Source organism: Pelmatolapia mariae, linkage group LG6, assembly GCF_036321145.2.
Source record: "Pelmatolapia mariae isolate MD_Pm_ZW linkage group LG6, Pm_UMD_F_2, whole genome shotgun sequence".
In the NCBI taxonomy this organism is placed as follows: domain Eukaryota; kingdom Metazoa; phylum Chordata; class Actinopteri; order Cichliformes; family Cichlidae; genus Pelmatolapia; species Pelmatolapia mariae.
In genome coordinates, this window is record NC_086232.1 from 40286898 (window position 1) to 40303236 (window position 16339).

The following is a 16339-nucleotide window of genomic DNA, read 5'->3' on the forward strand; positions in this document are numbered from 1 at the left end:
ATTGGACAAAGGATGTTGGATATGGAGCTACCAGGCAGGTAAAGAATATATAACACAGGTTGAGAGTGTTTATAATGAATAACAGGATCAATTAAACAGCAGCTTAAATACATTTGAGAAGTATTCAAGGTGACAATAGACAAATAATAGTGTTTAATAATATGTATAAAGGTTAGTTATGAAAATAATGACAGGAAAGGGAAAGATTGTGTTATGACAAAGTGGATATCCAAATTGAAGATAATTCTCTGTCTAAATGTCTTAAAAATATTATTTTAAATTTGTAAAATTCACATTTATATACATTGTGCAAAAAAGCAGCAGTTGTCAGAATTTCGCCTTAATCAGCGCCATATAATCCACAGTCTGTCCATAACAGGGGTAAGGCAGCATTAATCAGCTGCTCTTCCTGGCAGCCTTAGGTCTTACATCTGAACTAGAAATGAGATGTGGGCAGGTGATGTCGATATGTGGCAGCAAAAGAGCAAATTTCTTTGACCTGCATCTTATTTGGCTTGAAGTGTCTTTAAAAGAAACAAAGCCATTTCAGAATCAGAAAAACCCTTTATTAGCAATATTCACTGGTTAACTTGTAATGCAGTTTTTGATTATGCAATATAGCAATTAAACAGAATACAGCATGAACACCTTAAATATAATGTACTAACAAGCACTTTTTCAAAGACAGTGAGAGCACAAGATGGTTAACCACTGAAGCGTTACAGAAACACACATACTGCTACACTTCTGTGTGATGCAAAGACTACAGTTAAGCTGACATTCACTAATTTACACAGAACAAATCATCACAGTCCTGGAGTCTGCTTAAACTCGGAAAGTACTACAGGAAGTAAAAAAAAACAAACATGTTTTGATTAATTGTACACACCACTATTATGTGATTTCAACTTAAGGTAGTAAGAGTACACAAGTGTCACCATGGTTCAGGAAAGGTATTGATAGTTTCGTAAACTTCTTCTTCTATGCTTTCTCCACTGTGATAAGCTGATTTCACCACATAGGTTCAGATCCAGTACACCAATATCAGTGTACAACCTAAAATTATACTTAGTTTATGGATTGCACGCTGTTTATGTGTGAACCTTTCCTTGCTTATCACTCAGTCGGAACAAAAGTGTCTTTTGAACCTTTTAAATATAGTAAAGTTTGTCTAACTTTGTCAAAAAGAACAAAGTTAGAGGAGCTGTGACTGAACCGCAAACTTCACTGTTAAAGCACACCGAAGATGTTCAACACTTACAGTCTCATTTCTATAAGATGCACGTCTGACTCTTAAAGTGATCACTATATTAAACACTTTAACACCTGGTGGACTGGAGTATGCCACATCAGGAAGTGAGTCGTTGTTCTTACAGGCCGGAGTAAACTTTGCTACAACAAATAATTTACCCCTTTGAAACTGTACGTTTTGCTACATTTCCTCCACCTTTTTACAAGCCAACAAGGTTTTCTGATGGCTCGTTAGTTTAATATGCCTACCATAGGAAAACGTGTATAGCATTTTATTTCTATGGGGCATCCCACGCAAGCATGATATCCCAAGATCAAATCCAGGATCTGATCAGCTGCAGATAATCGGTGACTCTTGCCATAAAAGCAACCCAAATACAAAAGAGAAGAGTGAGACTTTCAGAACACGATGAAAACAGAGGAAACATGGCTTCTGTTCCCATCAGTTGAAAGAAGTGAGCATTTGGAGCTGGGTGATACAAGCTACAGCATAGATTCTCTTATGCTGATAAAATTTCCATGACATGTGCGGTGCTTGTGCACATTAAGCAGCCAATCATATCACAGAAACATATTTTAGAAACTGACAAATGGAAGTCACTCTAGCTTTATATCAATCTTCAGATGTCAGGTATTTACAAATAATTTCTTTGTTTACAGTTTGGACAGATTTGAGCATTTTTGTAACGTAACGCTGAGGGAAATCTTTAAGGTCACCACACATTGTTCATATCATGAAAAACTGCTGCATCACCCAGTCTTAGAACCTCAGTTCCCACACTCCAAAACAAAGTTTCCAAATGCAGAATTGATATCGAAACACTACGCAAACATGTGTTTCACAGGTAGACTCACTGCTTGATCCAGCTGTAGTCGCATCTGTTCTACAGTGCACAATACATAACCTGCACAGGACACACACTGTATGTGTGTGTGTTCTGCAAGAACTGCAGAAAAAGCAGGAAATAAATAAACTCTCCGAAAAATAACACCACAAGGAAACCATGACACCATTGAAAGTGAAATTATTGTGTACATTAAAAAAAAATACATGTATATGGTTTTTATCTTCTCTCGAGTTTACTGGGGAAAAAATGAACTAATGAGTAGGTCTGATGTTTTTTTCTATCCTGCTTTCTCTTGACACCAAGACATTTCATTTTGACTTGATGCAGTTTTAAAAGCAAACTTTGATTTTAAATACTTTTCATAAAGTGACTTGAACACATATTTGCTTCACGGTCACTAGAAAAAACAGGATATAGTGCATTACCTGCGTTTTAAGACAGCTTCATTTAAATGAATTCAGCTGCTGAATATCGCATCCAGCACAGATAACAAAAGTTAATAACATCAGATATGACATGCCATTAACTATTGATATCCACTTCGGTTATTTGCGTAACTCTGTCTACTAGTACTGTCAGACAGGACAGAGAAACCGCCGCCTTATATTCCTCAGATCTTACAGACATTATTAGCAGAAAGCACTACTAATCAGGACATTCACATTCTGCGTCTCAAATCGAGCATTTCTGTTCTCCCACTTGCCATTTTGAGATCGGTAAGTACAGCTACACGCATTGCACAGCAAGTATTTGGATGCACGCGTGTAGCTGAACGTTTTATTACCCTCAAATACCACCAAGTTATTATCACTCAGTAGCAGGACAGTGCATTAACAGCACTGATTGCAACAAGAATGCTTTGCTGCCTAACTTGGGCATTAACATTACATGCTGTGGCAATGTCATCGTTATTGTAAACGGGTGGATGGTTATGTGGGAGGTCAGAGGTTCAAAAAAGTTGGAAATAGCCCCAAGATTTGGCAACTAGAGCAACAGTTCTGCTTATCGTACATCAGGAATGTCAAACTCATTTCCCACTGTGGGCCACATACAGACCACTTTGATCTTAAGTGGGCTGGACCAATGAAACTCCCAGTTCTGTCAGTATAAAGATGCAGTTTCAAAAGCACATCTCTTTTCCTACATCATAAGGAAGTCCTGCTGTAGTAAACGACAGACATCTGTCAGCATGACTCTGGGCTTAAAATGAAAATTAATAAATGTGTATAATTACAGGGAGGCGCTCATAGCTCACTGTCCAGACTGTAATTATAAAACACAAAAATGTTGTTAATTCACAGAAAATGTGTTTTTCTGTGAATTAACAACATTGTAAAAATAATCACATTTCTGTGGTAGACAGTGACATTTCTACTCATGTCTATCAGTTACCTATGTACTTTGATGTAGCATGAATCGGCATGGGGAAGGTCTATACCCGCAGCAAAAGCTGTAAACCTATGAAAATACAGTTAAGAGTCCAAAATGTTTGCCCTTCTTCACATTTTCCCAAAGCTGCCCAATTGGCCAGTGTGGACTCTTTGTTGGCCGATCCTAGCCCACGGGCCTCATGTTTGACACCCCTGATGTACACAAAAAGCAGTAACAGAAATCTCTTCTATGAGACAGTGATATTTAACCTGATCAAACATCAATAAAGATGCTGATCAGTTGTGTAAAGACAACATTTTCCTCTTCAACAACAGCTGAACAAATAGTTCCCCGAGGGCAGCTATAATCGGTCCTGATGTGAAAAAACATCGGGGTTCAACTTTTTGGTGTTCAAAACATTCAAAAATTATTGCTAACTAATTACTTTTTCTAATCAATCTTTTTTTGTTCCTCCATTTAAATAATTTTATATAATTTTATGTAGATTAAGTCTGTAATAAAGAGCGATTGATTAAAGGTGCCCTGTGGAGCTTCTAACTACTATCAGCACTGATGCATAGGATTTAGGATGCCTCAATTTAGTTTCATGGTTATTTACTGAACCAGTTCATGAATCCAACAAGCCAAAAAATGCAGCAACCAATACCTACACATGCAGTTAAGTAGAAGGCAGCTTGTTAACCATAATAATTACCTTGTTAATTACATAATGCATTTTAATAAATTAGCTTTGCAAAACTTTTTTCCTGCACTTTTAGACCTCAGGACCTCAAAGAATTTGATGAATATTTTAGTTACGTATAGTTACATAGTGACAATAACAGTTACGTGTTTACAAGAAAACTCCACTGGGCACCTTTAACAAAGAGCCGACTGGCTGACTGCAAACTCATTACTGCAGCTTGCACAAAGTAATGGAGGAGCCACTCGAGAAAATCCAGAAGGCTGGATAGACAGCCTGAGCGAAGGGGAACATGAAGGAGTGGAAGGGATATGCCCTGTCGGCCACGTTGTAGAACGTAGCCGTGCCGGCCTCGCAATCCAACAGCACGCCTACGCGCTTTGGATTTGGATTAACAAGCACGGTCTCGCTGCTGTTATGCCAGACTGACAATTTGACATTAAACCACTCAACGCACCAGGACTGGGCGTTGCGGCCCAGTCGACTGGTGGGGCCTTTGCGGTCGATGCTGTTGTAAGCCAGGCCTATGCCAACGAAGTTACTGCTGCTCAGTCGCACTTCCCAGTAATGGCGCCCTGTAGAGAAACCCTTGGAGGCGAGCACCTGGGAGCAGACAGCAAAGCGCTCGGGGCAGTCGGGGTAGTTTATGTGCTCGTCTGACACGGAGGCCTTAGTGAAGTTCTCAGTCAGCGCGATGCGTTTATGGGCAGTCCTCGGATTGAAGGTGAGTACTGTGCCATCTGGAAGGGACAAAAAAAGCTTATTTCATAACTGCCACAACTGCTGTTACCACATGATGGAAAGACGCCTGCTACACTTACATTTCAGTAGTTCACATCTCTTTTCAGCTGTGCTTATGTCTGGGGGAATATCTGTAGTTTCTACAATTAAAGAAAAATGTGATTAAATCTCAAACAGTAGTTTTAAAACAACAGGAACAGGCTCCCATAGACTGGTCCATTTCTGAGCTTTAAGCAATGTTTAGCATAAAACGCAAAAATCTGATGTTTACCTGGTTTCTGTTTAGGTTCAGCTGGAGGAGTACGGCCTCTGGGTTTCCCTCCAAACTCCAACAGGTTTTCCATCGAACGGCCAGTACTTTTATCACCCATACCGTCCCCAGTGGTCTGAGGATTTTTTGGTTTGGGTTCTAGAAAAAGAAGTGAAGTATTTATAAAACTAAATGTGCATATATCAGATTTAAGAGACAAACTCTTAAACAAAAGAGGCATGGACCTCAAATATGTGGGAGGATTTTGTAACAGCAAAGACGGTCTTTTGTTCCGCCTCATTCAACAGTCAAACCAGGAAGCAAGTCATTTGTGCTGTTTCACCCATGTAAACGGTGATATCAGGCATATCTGCTTTTTATCGTAGTAATGATATAGGAAAGCATATTTTGCCTCAGCTTTCTATAAGATATAAGATACCTTTATTAGTCCCACGAGTGGGAAATTTCATGTTAAGGCTCCCGACCAATTGCACGCAATGGCGGCGCCATCATACCCTCTGACCATACATACATTGCACGAAAACATCACATGGGGAAGACAGGTCAGAGAGGTATAACAATGGAAAATGCACAACATGAGGAAAGATAAGGAGAAAAAAAAAATAACTCCCCCCAGACTGAGCTCCAATAGGGAGATCAGTTTGAGAACAGAAAAAAAAAACCTTCTGCCTGTTATCAGAGTGTTTTTGTTCAGCTCCAACCTTGAGACCACAGCTGGCGCCGAAGTGGTAGCCGCATGAAGTGATGGTGGTTTTTTACTTTAGTGCGAACAACTCATGTGAATTTCAAAGCTGTTCTAACAGTCCGACACTGGTCTCTCAATCTCCCGTTGGAGAGCCGTGAGCTTCTCCATGATGTTATCAAACTTACGCTCCGTGATGTTGTCATTCTTGTGCTCAAAGAGCCGATTCTGAGAACTCACGACCGCTGTGAGCTTCTCCAAGATGTGATCCAATTTGCGCTCAGAGTTCTTATTCTGAGTGTTCACGGCAGCCGCAAGCTTCTCCAAGATCTTATCCGTGCTGCACTCAATGAGCCCATTTTGAGAACTCACGCCTCGTTCCATCGTTTCAATCCCAGCGGGCAGCCTTGTGGGGTTTTGAACAGCCGATTCCGCTTTCTTTAATCTTCGATAAGCCAGGGCCAAGCCAGCTCCGATCAGCAAGAACCCTGTTATCATGGTTCCGAATAGGTAGATATCTTCAGCGTCTTCGATCGACAGTCCCGCCAGGCACACGATCCTCCAGTTCTGCCACCCGTCCATCGTGTATCCGGCAGGGAAAGTACCTCCAGGACACTCAGGCTCACCCGAGCCCAGACTTCTCGTTGAGAAAAGGGTGTCAATTGCATTCAGGGACCAGTTGATCAAATCCATAATTCCTCTTTTAGGTTTTAGAGAACAGACTGTGAGAGAGTGTTCCAGGGAAAAGTAATACAAAAAACACGAGACTAGACAAGGACACAAGAGGCTAAGCAGGGAAGCTAAGGGAGAGGAGGAGGAGGAGAGGAGAAAAGTGCAACCGCCTTCGTCAAGAGCAAGAGCTGTGTGCTTAGGGGGTGAGTCAGACATCAGCATTCTGAAATGAGCCACTAATGAAGCTGCAAACAGCTGCATGTGCACAGTAGAAAGTAAAAATATTAAATTACAAGTATAAATATTTTAAATGGTTTTTAAATCAGAAATGAATGATGATTCCAAATATGTGGGAGTTTTTTGTTTGTTTTTTTATCCTGTTGACTAACAAATTTACAGTATGGAACTGTTCCCATTCATTTAGAGAGGAGCTTCAAATTAAGTGCAGTACAATTGTGAAGCAAACATGTAGAGCAGCTATTCCCAAAGTCAAGAGTTCTGCAGCCAACTTAAAAACAAGAAAATCCCATCGGGCCCACCCAATCTAAATCTTCACTCTGATCAAAAAAGAAGGGAAAAAGATGTATTTACTAAAAAAAAATCTTATAAAACCCCCAAAAACCATAAACAACACAGACAGTTGGCTATAAAATTGATAATGCCACCCAGTCATTTGCAAAGGTCAGTGTGCAACCCAAGTGCCACTGGGTCACACATTACATTTTCTAATGTAATGGGATTACATTTTCTTGCAGCCGACCAGTGGGTCCCAGCCCACACTCTGGGAATCACTGATAAAATCAAATCAAAATGTATTCATATAGCACATTTAAAAACAACAATGTCGATCAAAGTGCTTCACAAATTAGAAAATAAATAAAATAAGACAAATTTACCAAACAGCAAAACAAGACAAACTTAGAAGCCAACCAAATGATAGTCAAACTAACTTAAGTCAGAGCCAGGATAAAAAGATGAGTCTTTAAGCGAGATTTAAAAGACTGAATAGACTCAGAAGTGCGAATGGCAAAAGGGAGATTGTTCCACAGTCTAGGTGCTGCAATAGCAAAGGCACGATCACATCTGGTTTTCAGCCTAGACTTAGGTTGCATTAAGAGCATCTGGTTTGAAGATCTTAGTGCTATAAGATCTTCAAACCAGATGTAGAGGAATACATCTTTAATGGCTATTGCCCGACCCATACCAGAAACCCATTTCTGTGCAATAAAAGCGCTTCTTCCTGTCATTGCCTTTCACAATAAGAGACTTTAACAGCCCTCTGTGCTGACTGCAAATCACAGAAGTCAAAACAAATGACAACAGAATTTAGGATTACAATAAAATCTATTTTTAGTCTTATTAGATTTGAACTACATTTATAAACATTTTTGCTTGTTTTTGAGTGAGTCGCTGCGCCAATGAAATGAAAGATTACATTTTTCCTTATCAAACACACTGAATGTGGACTTCATGAAGTGAATTAACTAAATTTTCTGAACTATGAGTTAAATTACAAATAATGCATGAATATAAAATGTTTGAACAATTTATCATTATTAATGGTGGTATTGTAAAAGTCGCATCAGTAAATGCAGAGGCTAAAGTCATTTCCTGTATACCTGTAGTTCATTAAAAAAAACTGAATGACCATACAACTAAAATAATGAAAAATCTCCACAAGCATATCGTTATGTGCTCAGTGTCGACAATACAGTTGAACCACAAGACAGGGCAACACAAAACGAAAATTAAAGCTGTTTCATACTTTGAGTCTTTTTCTTCTGGCCCGTTTTGGCCTGAGGACCTGGACTGTGAGACCTGGGGAGTTTAGGGCAACCTGGACTGGACTCCATTTCTGAAGAAGTAGTAAATAAAAGGACAGACATTTATGCTTGACCTGTTATAAAAATCTTGTTTTGTAAACCTGGTACTGGACAGATAAATTGACTTACCATATTCCAATAAATTTCCGAAGCCCAGTGTAGACCCTGCGGTCGAACCTGATTTTTCAATGGAAAGCATGAACATGGCGTCATTACAGTACTGAGTCTTTATCAACACTTATTGTATTCAACCCTTGACCACAGAATGCGGTATCAATTTGAGTATTTTCAAAATATACTGTTCAAAAAAAAAAATTAAGGGAACACTTGAACAATCTTAACTGACTTGATAGTTGGTGTGATTTTTATCCTGCCCTCAGCAAAGATGTTCAACTTGAATTTTTCCTTCAACAAGATCCGATACATGATTTAAGTGTTCCCTTAATTTTTTGAGCAGTTTGATTGGAATCCTGTTTTCATTGGTCCCCACATGAAACAACTCACCAGCTGCCAAAATATCAGGGTTAACTTCTGCAACAAAATTGGACACGATCTTCACTAAACTTTCTCAATGAACCTTAAACTTTAAAACGTCAGACAAAATGTGTCCATGCACTCACCTGGTGTATTTAATGGTAGTCGGCTCTCGACGGGCTGTTTGAAGATCTCTGTCAGATGCTGCTTCAGGGCAGCAGCAAAGGCCTGCGATGCCAAAACCTTCTTGGAGTCCAGGCTGATTTTAGGGGAGTAAGGCTCAAAGTTAATAGCTTGGGGGAGGTTAAATGGTGCCTGAGAAGAGAGGAACACAATGTTGTACGCTCAGTCAAGATAATTATATCCCCTTTTACAAAATGTAATGAACTACTATGTGATGTAATACATTTATAATAAACAAACAAATCTATGTGTAAATGTGTGGGGGGTTTTGTAATGGTTGTGTTAAAATATCCCTCTAACACACGATCATAAAATCAGAAATCACATCTCTGTTACAGATTTCTATTTAAATAGAACAACAATTGTTTAGAATTCAAATATATTTTACTTATATAGCACCAAATCCCAAATATAGTTGCCTTATGGGGCTTTATGTTGCAACATAAAGACCCTACAATAATACAGAGAAACCCACAACAATCAAATGACCCCCTATGAGCAGGTGGTGACAGTGGGAGGGAAAAACTCCCTTTTAACAGGAAGAAATCTCCAGCAGAATCAGGCTCAGGGAGGGGCAGCCATCATCCCCAAACAATACTATTTACATGCAATATATTGATTAGACGTTGCTGACAATGCCTAGCAAGCAGAGACTCCTCTGACTTTTAAAAAGTTTGGTTCTAAATGCTTTACTGGTGATTGTATGACCTCATTTGCTAGTTTCGAGTCTCGCTGAATAAAACATATATAGGGAGTGTTTTATTTATATAGCACCAGATCACAAAAACATTTGCTTCAATGTGCTTTATATTGTAAGGTTAGGACACTAAAATAAAGCAGAGAAAACTCCAACAACTTGGTGACTGTGGGAAAGTAAAATTGACTGTTAACAGGAAGAACCCTACGCCAGAAGCAGGCTCAAGGAGGGGCAACTATGTGCCCTGACTGGTTGGGACTTTTATCATTTTGGGTGGTTACATTTCTCTGTGAGTATATTAGGTGTATATGGTTGTTTTTGGTTGGAACAGCAAAGAGACGTAAGCCAAATACTCTCCTGTTTACAGCTAGTTGCCCCTCAAGTTTAAATGGTCTGCTGCCGACTCTGAACCTAAGCCCAGTCACCTAGGTTTTTTACCCAAACCTAGCTTACAAAACTCAATTATATGTGACCCAATTGTTTAACCTGACCTTCAACAGGTTGGGTGTGGTGTCCAACCCCAACCAACAATGGCATTTAAAGCCAACCCAACAGCTTGACCTAACCCTAACTTCTTGTTTAAAGTTTCTATCCATAACCGATGTTGGGTGTGCTGCCACCCAACATCATTTAAAACACTACCTCATTTAAAACTGGCCTAGCCCCTAACCCTGACAGATCTATGGTTTAAAGGTCGTAAGTGCCGTTTAGGGAGCTCAAGGAGCCTAAAATATTCTAACATGTTTAGAAAAAAAAAACTATCAAAGCTTTTCATAATAAAGGCATTTGTTGGTTCTCCAAAACAGAGGGGAAGTGATTAGAGTTAAGATAGCAAAAATTCAAAGAATTCCTTAGCTATTTTTTGTGGTCATAGGGAAACAGTCAACTTTTTTAAAAATTCCCATTTGATACATTTCACCCAATTTCAAGCAATAAAACTCAAACATCAAGGTCCAAGAAATGTGGTTTGCTTGGCATTTTAGATTCGAGACACACTGACTATGAAATTCTTGGCCAACATCACCATGGACCTTATTCGTTACCCCCTCTGTTCCTTGGAAACAAAAGCCATTCGTCATCAAAGTGAGTGGTGTGTTTGAAATTCTTCCAGCAATTTTCCACATAGAACATTTAACTAGTAGAGGACCAGACCCTGATATCAGTCTACGATTGAAAGGGTCAAGTTGGTGTTCACATACTTTGCCAAGCAACATGCTGTTCACTTTGTAAATTATGGCTCACACTGCAGTCAGGAAGGGGAAAGGCAACATGAGGGTGCGGCTGCTTTTATCGTGATTTAAATCTCTATTTTAGAACCATTACACACTTTTTATCATGCGTTAGTATGTTATCATTACTAGCAGCTGTATGAATTAACAATCACAGACGTCCCACCTGCAGGAAGGCCTGGGTTTGAGAGCGACTCAGCAGGCTGTGGATTTCTTCTTTAGCTTTCGTCATGTTGTCAATGTTGTCACCAAACTTCTTCATAAGAACTCTGAGTTTGGTCTGACCAGTTTCCACCTCTCGGTCCACTGCGTTCAGAGCATCGCGCTCATCTTGGACCAACATCTCCCTCATCTGCTGATACTCAGCTGTCAAAGCTCTCTTCCTGCTGGTCGCCAAGTCCTGGAGGACAGGAGTGAGAAAACATTCATAACTGGATCAGCAAAGAAATAATTCAAAATAATACAAAATGTTCCTTTAGCCTCGTCTTTGTTTTTGCTTTTTTATCTTAAATGAGAAGTCTTACCTTTAGCTTGTTCTGCATGTCCTTCATTTCAAATATGATGGTCTCATTTTTCACAATCTTCCCATCCAGCAGACCCAACTTGCTCCTCAGGTCAGACTGCAAAGAGGGAAACATAATATTGTCACTTACTTTAGCTCTGTCTCTTTAAAAAAAAAGAAAGAAAAACGTTTGTTGGCATAAGTCAGACCTTCCCAAAGTGTGGGGCCCGCCCCCTAGGGGGGGCGCAGAGCCATTGCGGGGGGTGGGGGGGGTATGACAGGGGGGGGGGGGGGGGGGGGGGGGGGGGGGAACAAACAAAAAAAAAAAAAAAGCTTGGACACTGCTAGCACGGGGCGCTCACAGAAACTCAAAGCAGGAGATGAAGCATCGCTGAATATGTTTCCAAACCAACTTCATTCTAAGCCAAAGACTAGTGTGGTGGGGCGTGGTCTGCGGTGCCGTGCAGGGAGGGCGAACGCACCTGCACGGCATCCTACACACGCCCGCCTAGTTAAAAACACGGGGACTCAGGGGTTGTGGGTTGTTGTGGTGTGATGTTAAATCATTAAAATGGCTCTAAATGATGATCTTTGGTCCCGCCGTGCCTTATTCACGCCACACTAGAAAATAAGGTGAAGCATATCTTCCCTTTGGTTTCACCTGCACAAGTGCCGAGGTAGGTCTCCCCTGCAGAATTGGTTTTCCCTGCATCAGGAGCACGCGCTGGGCTGTTCAAATCACGGACAAACAGTATCCCACATTCTTGATTTTTAGTTCACAAACACTTGTTTGTGAACATTTTTCTTGTAAAACAAAGGGGGGCCTATGTCTGTGAAGGTTCTCAGTCAGGGGGGCCTAGCAAAAAAAGTTTGGGAACCACTGGCATAAGTGATAACTTCGGCCGTAACCTTGGCTTTCTGGCTTCACAATGAGGGTAAACCCCTAAATGGATGCTATGGTTATACTCAGGTTATCAAGTCTCTCTTTTCATAATTCAGATATTCTAATGACAGCATAACCAATATCGAAAGATAATAACAGATGTTCAACCCAAAATTTTAAAGCTGTGAGCAGCTAAAAGGGTATTCCACTCATTCATATTTTAAAGCAGTTCTAAAACTGTGAGACACCTGCCAGTATTAGTTTCTGCATCTGCAGCTGTGCAAGGACTACTAAGGTTCATCAATTTTGTCTTCTTAGGTAAACGTAAGGCTCTGTGCAAACACCTGTGTTTCTGTGAAATGCCACACTATGATACAACAATTATGTATGGATCCTTCTGAGCCTCCAAACGGACATTCAAAACGTAGGAATGACTACTCGACCTCATCACGTTGTAGTGTGCGGATATGTAGGCCCTATACTATTTAAGGATCTGCGTGGGTGAATGCAAAGATCTGTGCTGAGTTGTCCACAAGGCACTGCTACAACTGAGTATAAAAGATGGACGTAGCGTCCATGTCTGAAAAGTAAAGGCCATGTCTAATATCTCTTTTCCATTAGAACCTACTCGCCTCGCCTCGACTCAACTTTACTCTACTTGATTTCAGTCGTTTTCCATTACAACTGAGTACCAAGCTGAAGCTTACTTCACCTCAGTACACATTTTACTGGTCACTGGTCTAAATTGCTAGTTTGAGCTCTTAATGAATAAAACACGATGCTCATTTTGTGAATTATGGTCCTATTTGCTGTCAGAAAGGAGGATGAATCAGGCTAAGCATATGTTATTCAATAATCATCCGTGTTTCAGTTTCTTATCTATATCTGTGACATCTGGAAAACTACACAGCTTCAGGCTTTACAGGACTCCTCTAAATAGTGGGAGATATCATGATAGCTACATCCATAGACTGTATCCAGGTACTGGACAAAAGTCCAGTCTATTGCAGCTCCTAGACTGTGGAACAACCTCCTGATTGCCATTCGCTCTTCTGAGACTGTTCAGTCTTTTAAATCTCGTTTAAAGACCCATCTTTTTACTCTGTCTCTGACGTAAAATAGTTTGATTATCATTTGGTTGGTTTCTATGTTTGTCTCGTCTTGTGTTGTTGTTTGGTAAATTTGTCTTATTTTATTTATTTCCTAACTTGTGAAGCACTTTGATCAAAACTGTTGTTTTTAAATGTGCTGTATAAATAAATTTTGATTGATGGATTGAAAAGTGTAACGGGAACAACTACTCATCCATGGCATCTACCACTTTTCTCAAGTAAGTGAAACTCAGGCTAGCCATCCTGATGAAAATACAGAAACTAAGACATAATTATGTTTTAAAAGGAAAATAAACCCATCTTTGTTTAGATGTGGCTCTTTAAACTTCTCAGGTGAATACTGACAAGCACACACCTCTTTCCGGCTCCTTTGTTCATCGGGGGTTGTGAAGGAGCATCCTTTGTGGACCTGCTGGAGGCAGAAGCTGCAGATTGGCCGATCATGCTGGCTGCAGAAGAGCTCCATCAGCTTGTGGTGGTCGGGGCAGATGCGCTCCAACAGGTCCCCGACAGGCTCGCTCAGGCTGTGCAGACGGAAAATAGGATTTTCCCGGTGAGGGCGCAGGTGCTCCTCACAGTAAGATGCCATGCAGGTGAGGCAGGTCTTCGACGCCTCTGCTTCCATGCAGGCATCACAGAGGAGGATCTCCTTTTTCTTCACTTGGCTCTCCTCTGCAGTCAGGTTTGGTTCGCTCTTGCTCGATCTCACTTTAAAGGTCTCCACGACGGCGGTGAGGACCGTGTTTTTCTTCAGCTCGGGTTTGGTGGCGAACAGGGTCCGACACTGAGGGCAGCTGTACGACTCCTTCCATGTGGCGAGCAGGCAGTCCTGGCAGAAGTTGTGTCCGCAGGGGATGGTGACCGGACAGTCAAAGGTGCTCAGACAGATGCTGCAGGTCAGCTCATCCTCCAGACTCATGATAGAAAACTGAGACTCGTCCACTTCGGCCATGATGGGACTGATGTGAGTGAGCCTGTGAGGCAGAAACGAAACTGACGTGAGGAGGCGGAAAACGAAAGTAAAAATTTTCGCGTTATTTCTTGAACCTAATATTCGATACCGTCGGTAAATTTTGTTTTTAAAAGAATAAAAATCCGCTAATGTAACATATAAACCACCCTGCTATAATATATTTGAATATAAAGCGCGACACGTTTTTACATAAATCACAAAATTAAAGTCGTTTAAATATATTCGGACTATCCGTCATTACCTGGATTCGTTTGGGTGTGCAGCAGTCTACCTGCAGAATGAACGCTGTCCAAATGAATAAACAACTTCGGACTTTACGCTGCCGTGTTGTACGCAGTTCACAGCTCCTGCTGAAGTCACTCCTCCCACCCTGTACGTGTGACTCAAAAGCGCATTGCGCACACGCAGTAGACCACAGACAGAAACCAGTTACATACTGAAACCAAACTAACACACACCTGAGGGAAGCGCGTGACAGGTCACGCGCAAACAGGGATAATGACAAAAGAACGGAAGAAGGAAAGCTTCTCCCTGTTTTTGTGTACAGTCATCATTGTTTAGACTTTTAGTAGCATTCGCTGTGTCAGCACCATCAGTGATCCGGTTTATCCACAAAGTCATTTTGTGCAAAAATGAATTCAATATTTTACCTGAAGCTAAGGTATACCACCGACGGTATACCAGATTACCAGTCCAGCCCTGCCGGGTAGCAGGGGCGCCTCCAGAATTTTTTCATAGGAGTGGACATATGGGTAGGGTGACCAACCGTCCTCTTTTTTGCACTTGTTGACTTGTAAAAGCCTATATGACATTTTTTATTTCACCATTAACCGCACAGAGAAGGCATCATTTAAATATGTTAAAGTTTTCTTTAAACAAACAGTATTATTAAAGTTCTTCATGACTGGGCCAAGTGTCCTCTTTTTTGGAAGTCAAAATATGGTCACCCTACATATGGGGGCCACTAAAAATATTGGGGTTTTATTATGCTGTATGCTTGAAAAATATAGCAAAAAAGAGAGAAAGAAAATAATTTTTGCATAGTTAATTTTCTGCTATAAAAGTTGATATTGTGGAGGTATGTAAAGATGACACGAGAGATCCCAATATTTCACTCTAACTTTAATCATGGATTCACACAACTGAACATTCAAAGCCCCAAAACAACACCCTCTCACTTCCCCTAACACTGGGTGTGAGTGGAGCCACCTGGTGGTGGTCCACCACAATATCACTGAAAATAGGCACATATGAAAACCAAATAAGATTTTTAAACCAAATATAATCTGTTTTAAGCAGGAATAAATAACAAATGTGGCGGCACCCCTAATTATCAGAATCAGAAAATGTCTATGTTCCGTTAACAGACGGCAGCATTAATGGTATTAGTTTGAAAAGCTACTTTACACAGTTAATAAGTTCCATTTAGTTCAAAATACCATCATATTATAAATGGAAATATGGACTTATAAATGACTTGAAAGGACTAAAAGTTATTTTTAATCTCTACTTGTGACAAAGTGGTAGAACTTATTTACCTCTTGTTCCTTAAACATATTGATAATTTATCCCATGTTATTTTACAGTTGTCCGTAATGCTTTATTTTAGATATTGCTGGTGTAACTTTGCTCTACATACTATCCCGGGTTTGTTTGTGGTAGCATTATGTTACCATTTACATCCACGCATATTCTTTTAAAGCAAATACTACTTAACCATCAGGTGATTTGAATCTTCTTCTGTTGACAGGTAAATTTCTGGTAAATTATGTTTGCTTATGTTGCTTTGGCTTTACTTACCTTTGTTTGTCCCTTTGTTCTGGTCATATATCCAAAACAGGTGTGTGGGAGGGGCCAACTCAGCACTTCCTGTTTATGGGTCATGAGGTCACTGGGTACAACCAAATGAAGGGTTTTTCCTTTT

At 40.4% G+C, this 16339-nt stretch overlaps 1 protein-coding gene across 1 annotated transcript; it reads right to left on the bottom strand.

Annotated features, from left to right (window-relative positions):
- Positions 1 to 566: 566 nt before the first annotated feature.
- LOC134629536 (E3 ubiquitin/ISG15 ligase TRIM25-like) lies at positions 567 to 14778 on the bottom strand. Its single transcript, XM_063476942.1, has 10 exons — positions 14657 to 14778; positions 13798 to 14416; positions 11470 to 11565; positions 11112 to 11345; positions 8983 to 9151; positions 8492 to 8539; positions 8305 to 8394; positions 5186 to 5323; positions 4995 to 5054; positions 567 to 4913 (listed from the first exon to the last, which is right to left on the bottom strand). The coding sequence occupies exons 2-10, from the start codon at positions 14392 to 14394 to the stop codon at positions 4384 to 4386; spliced, it is 1962 nt and encodes a 653-aa protein (XP_063333012.1). The 5' UTR covers positions 14395 to 14416; positions 14657 to 14778; the 3' UTR covers positions 567 to 4383.
- Positions 14779 to 16339: the final 1561 nt, after the last annotated feature.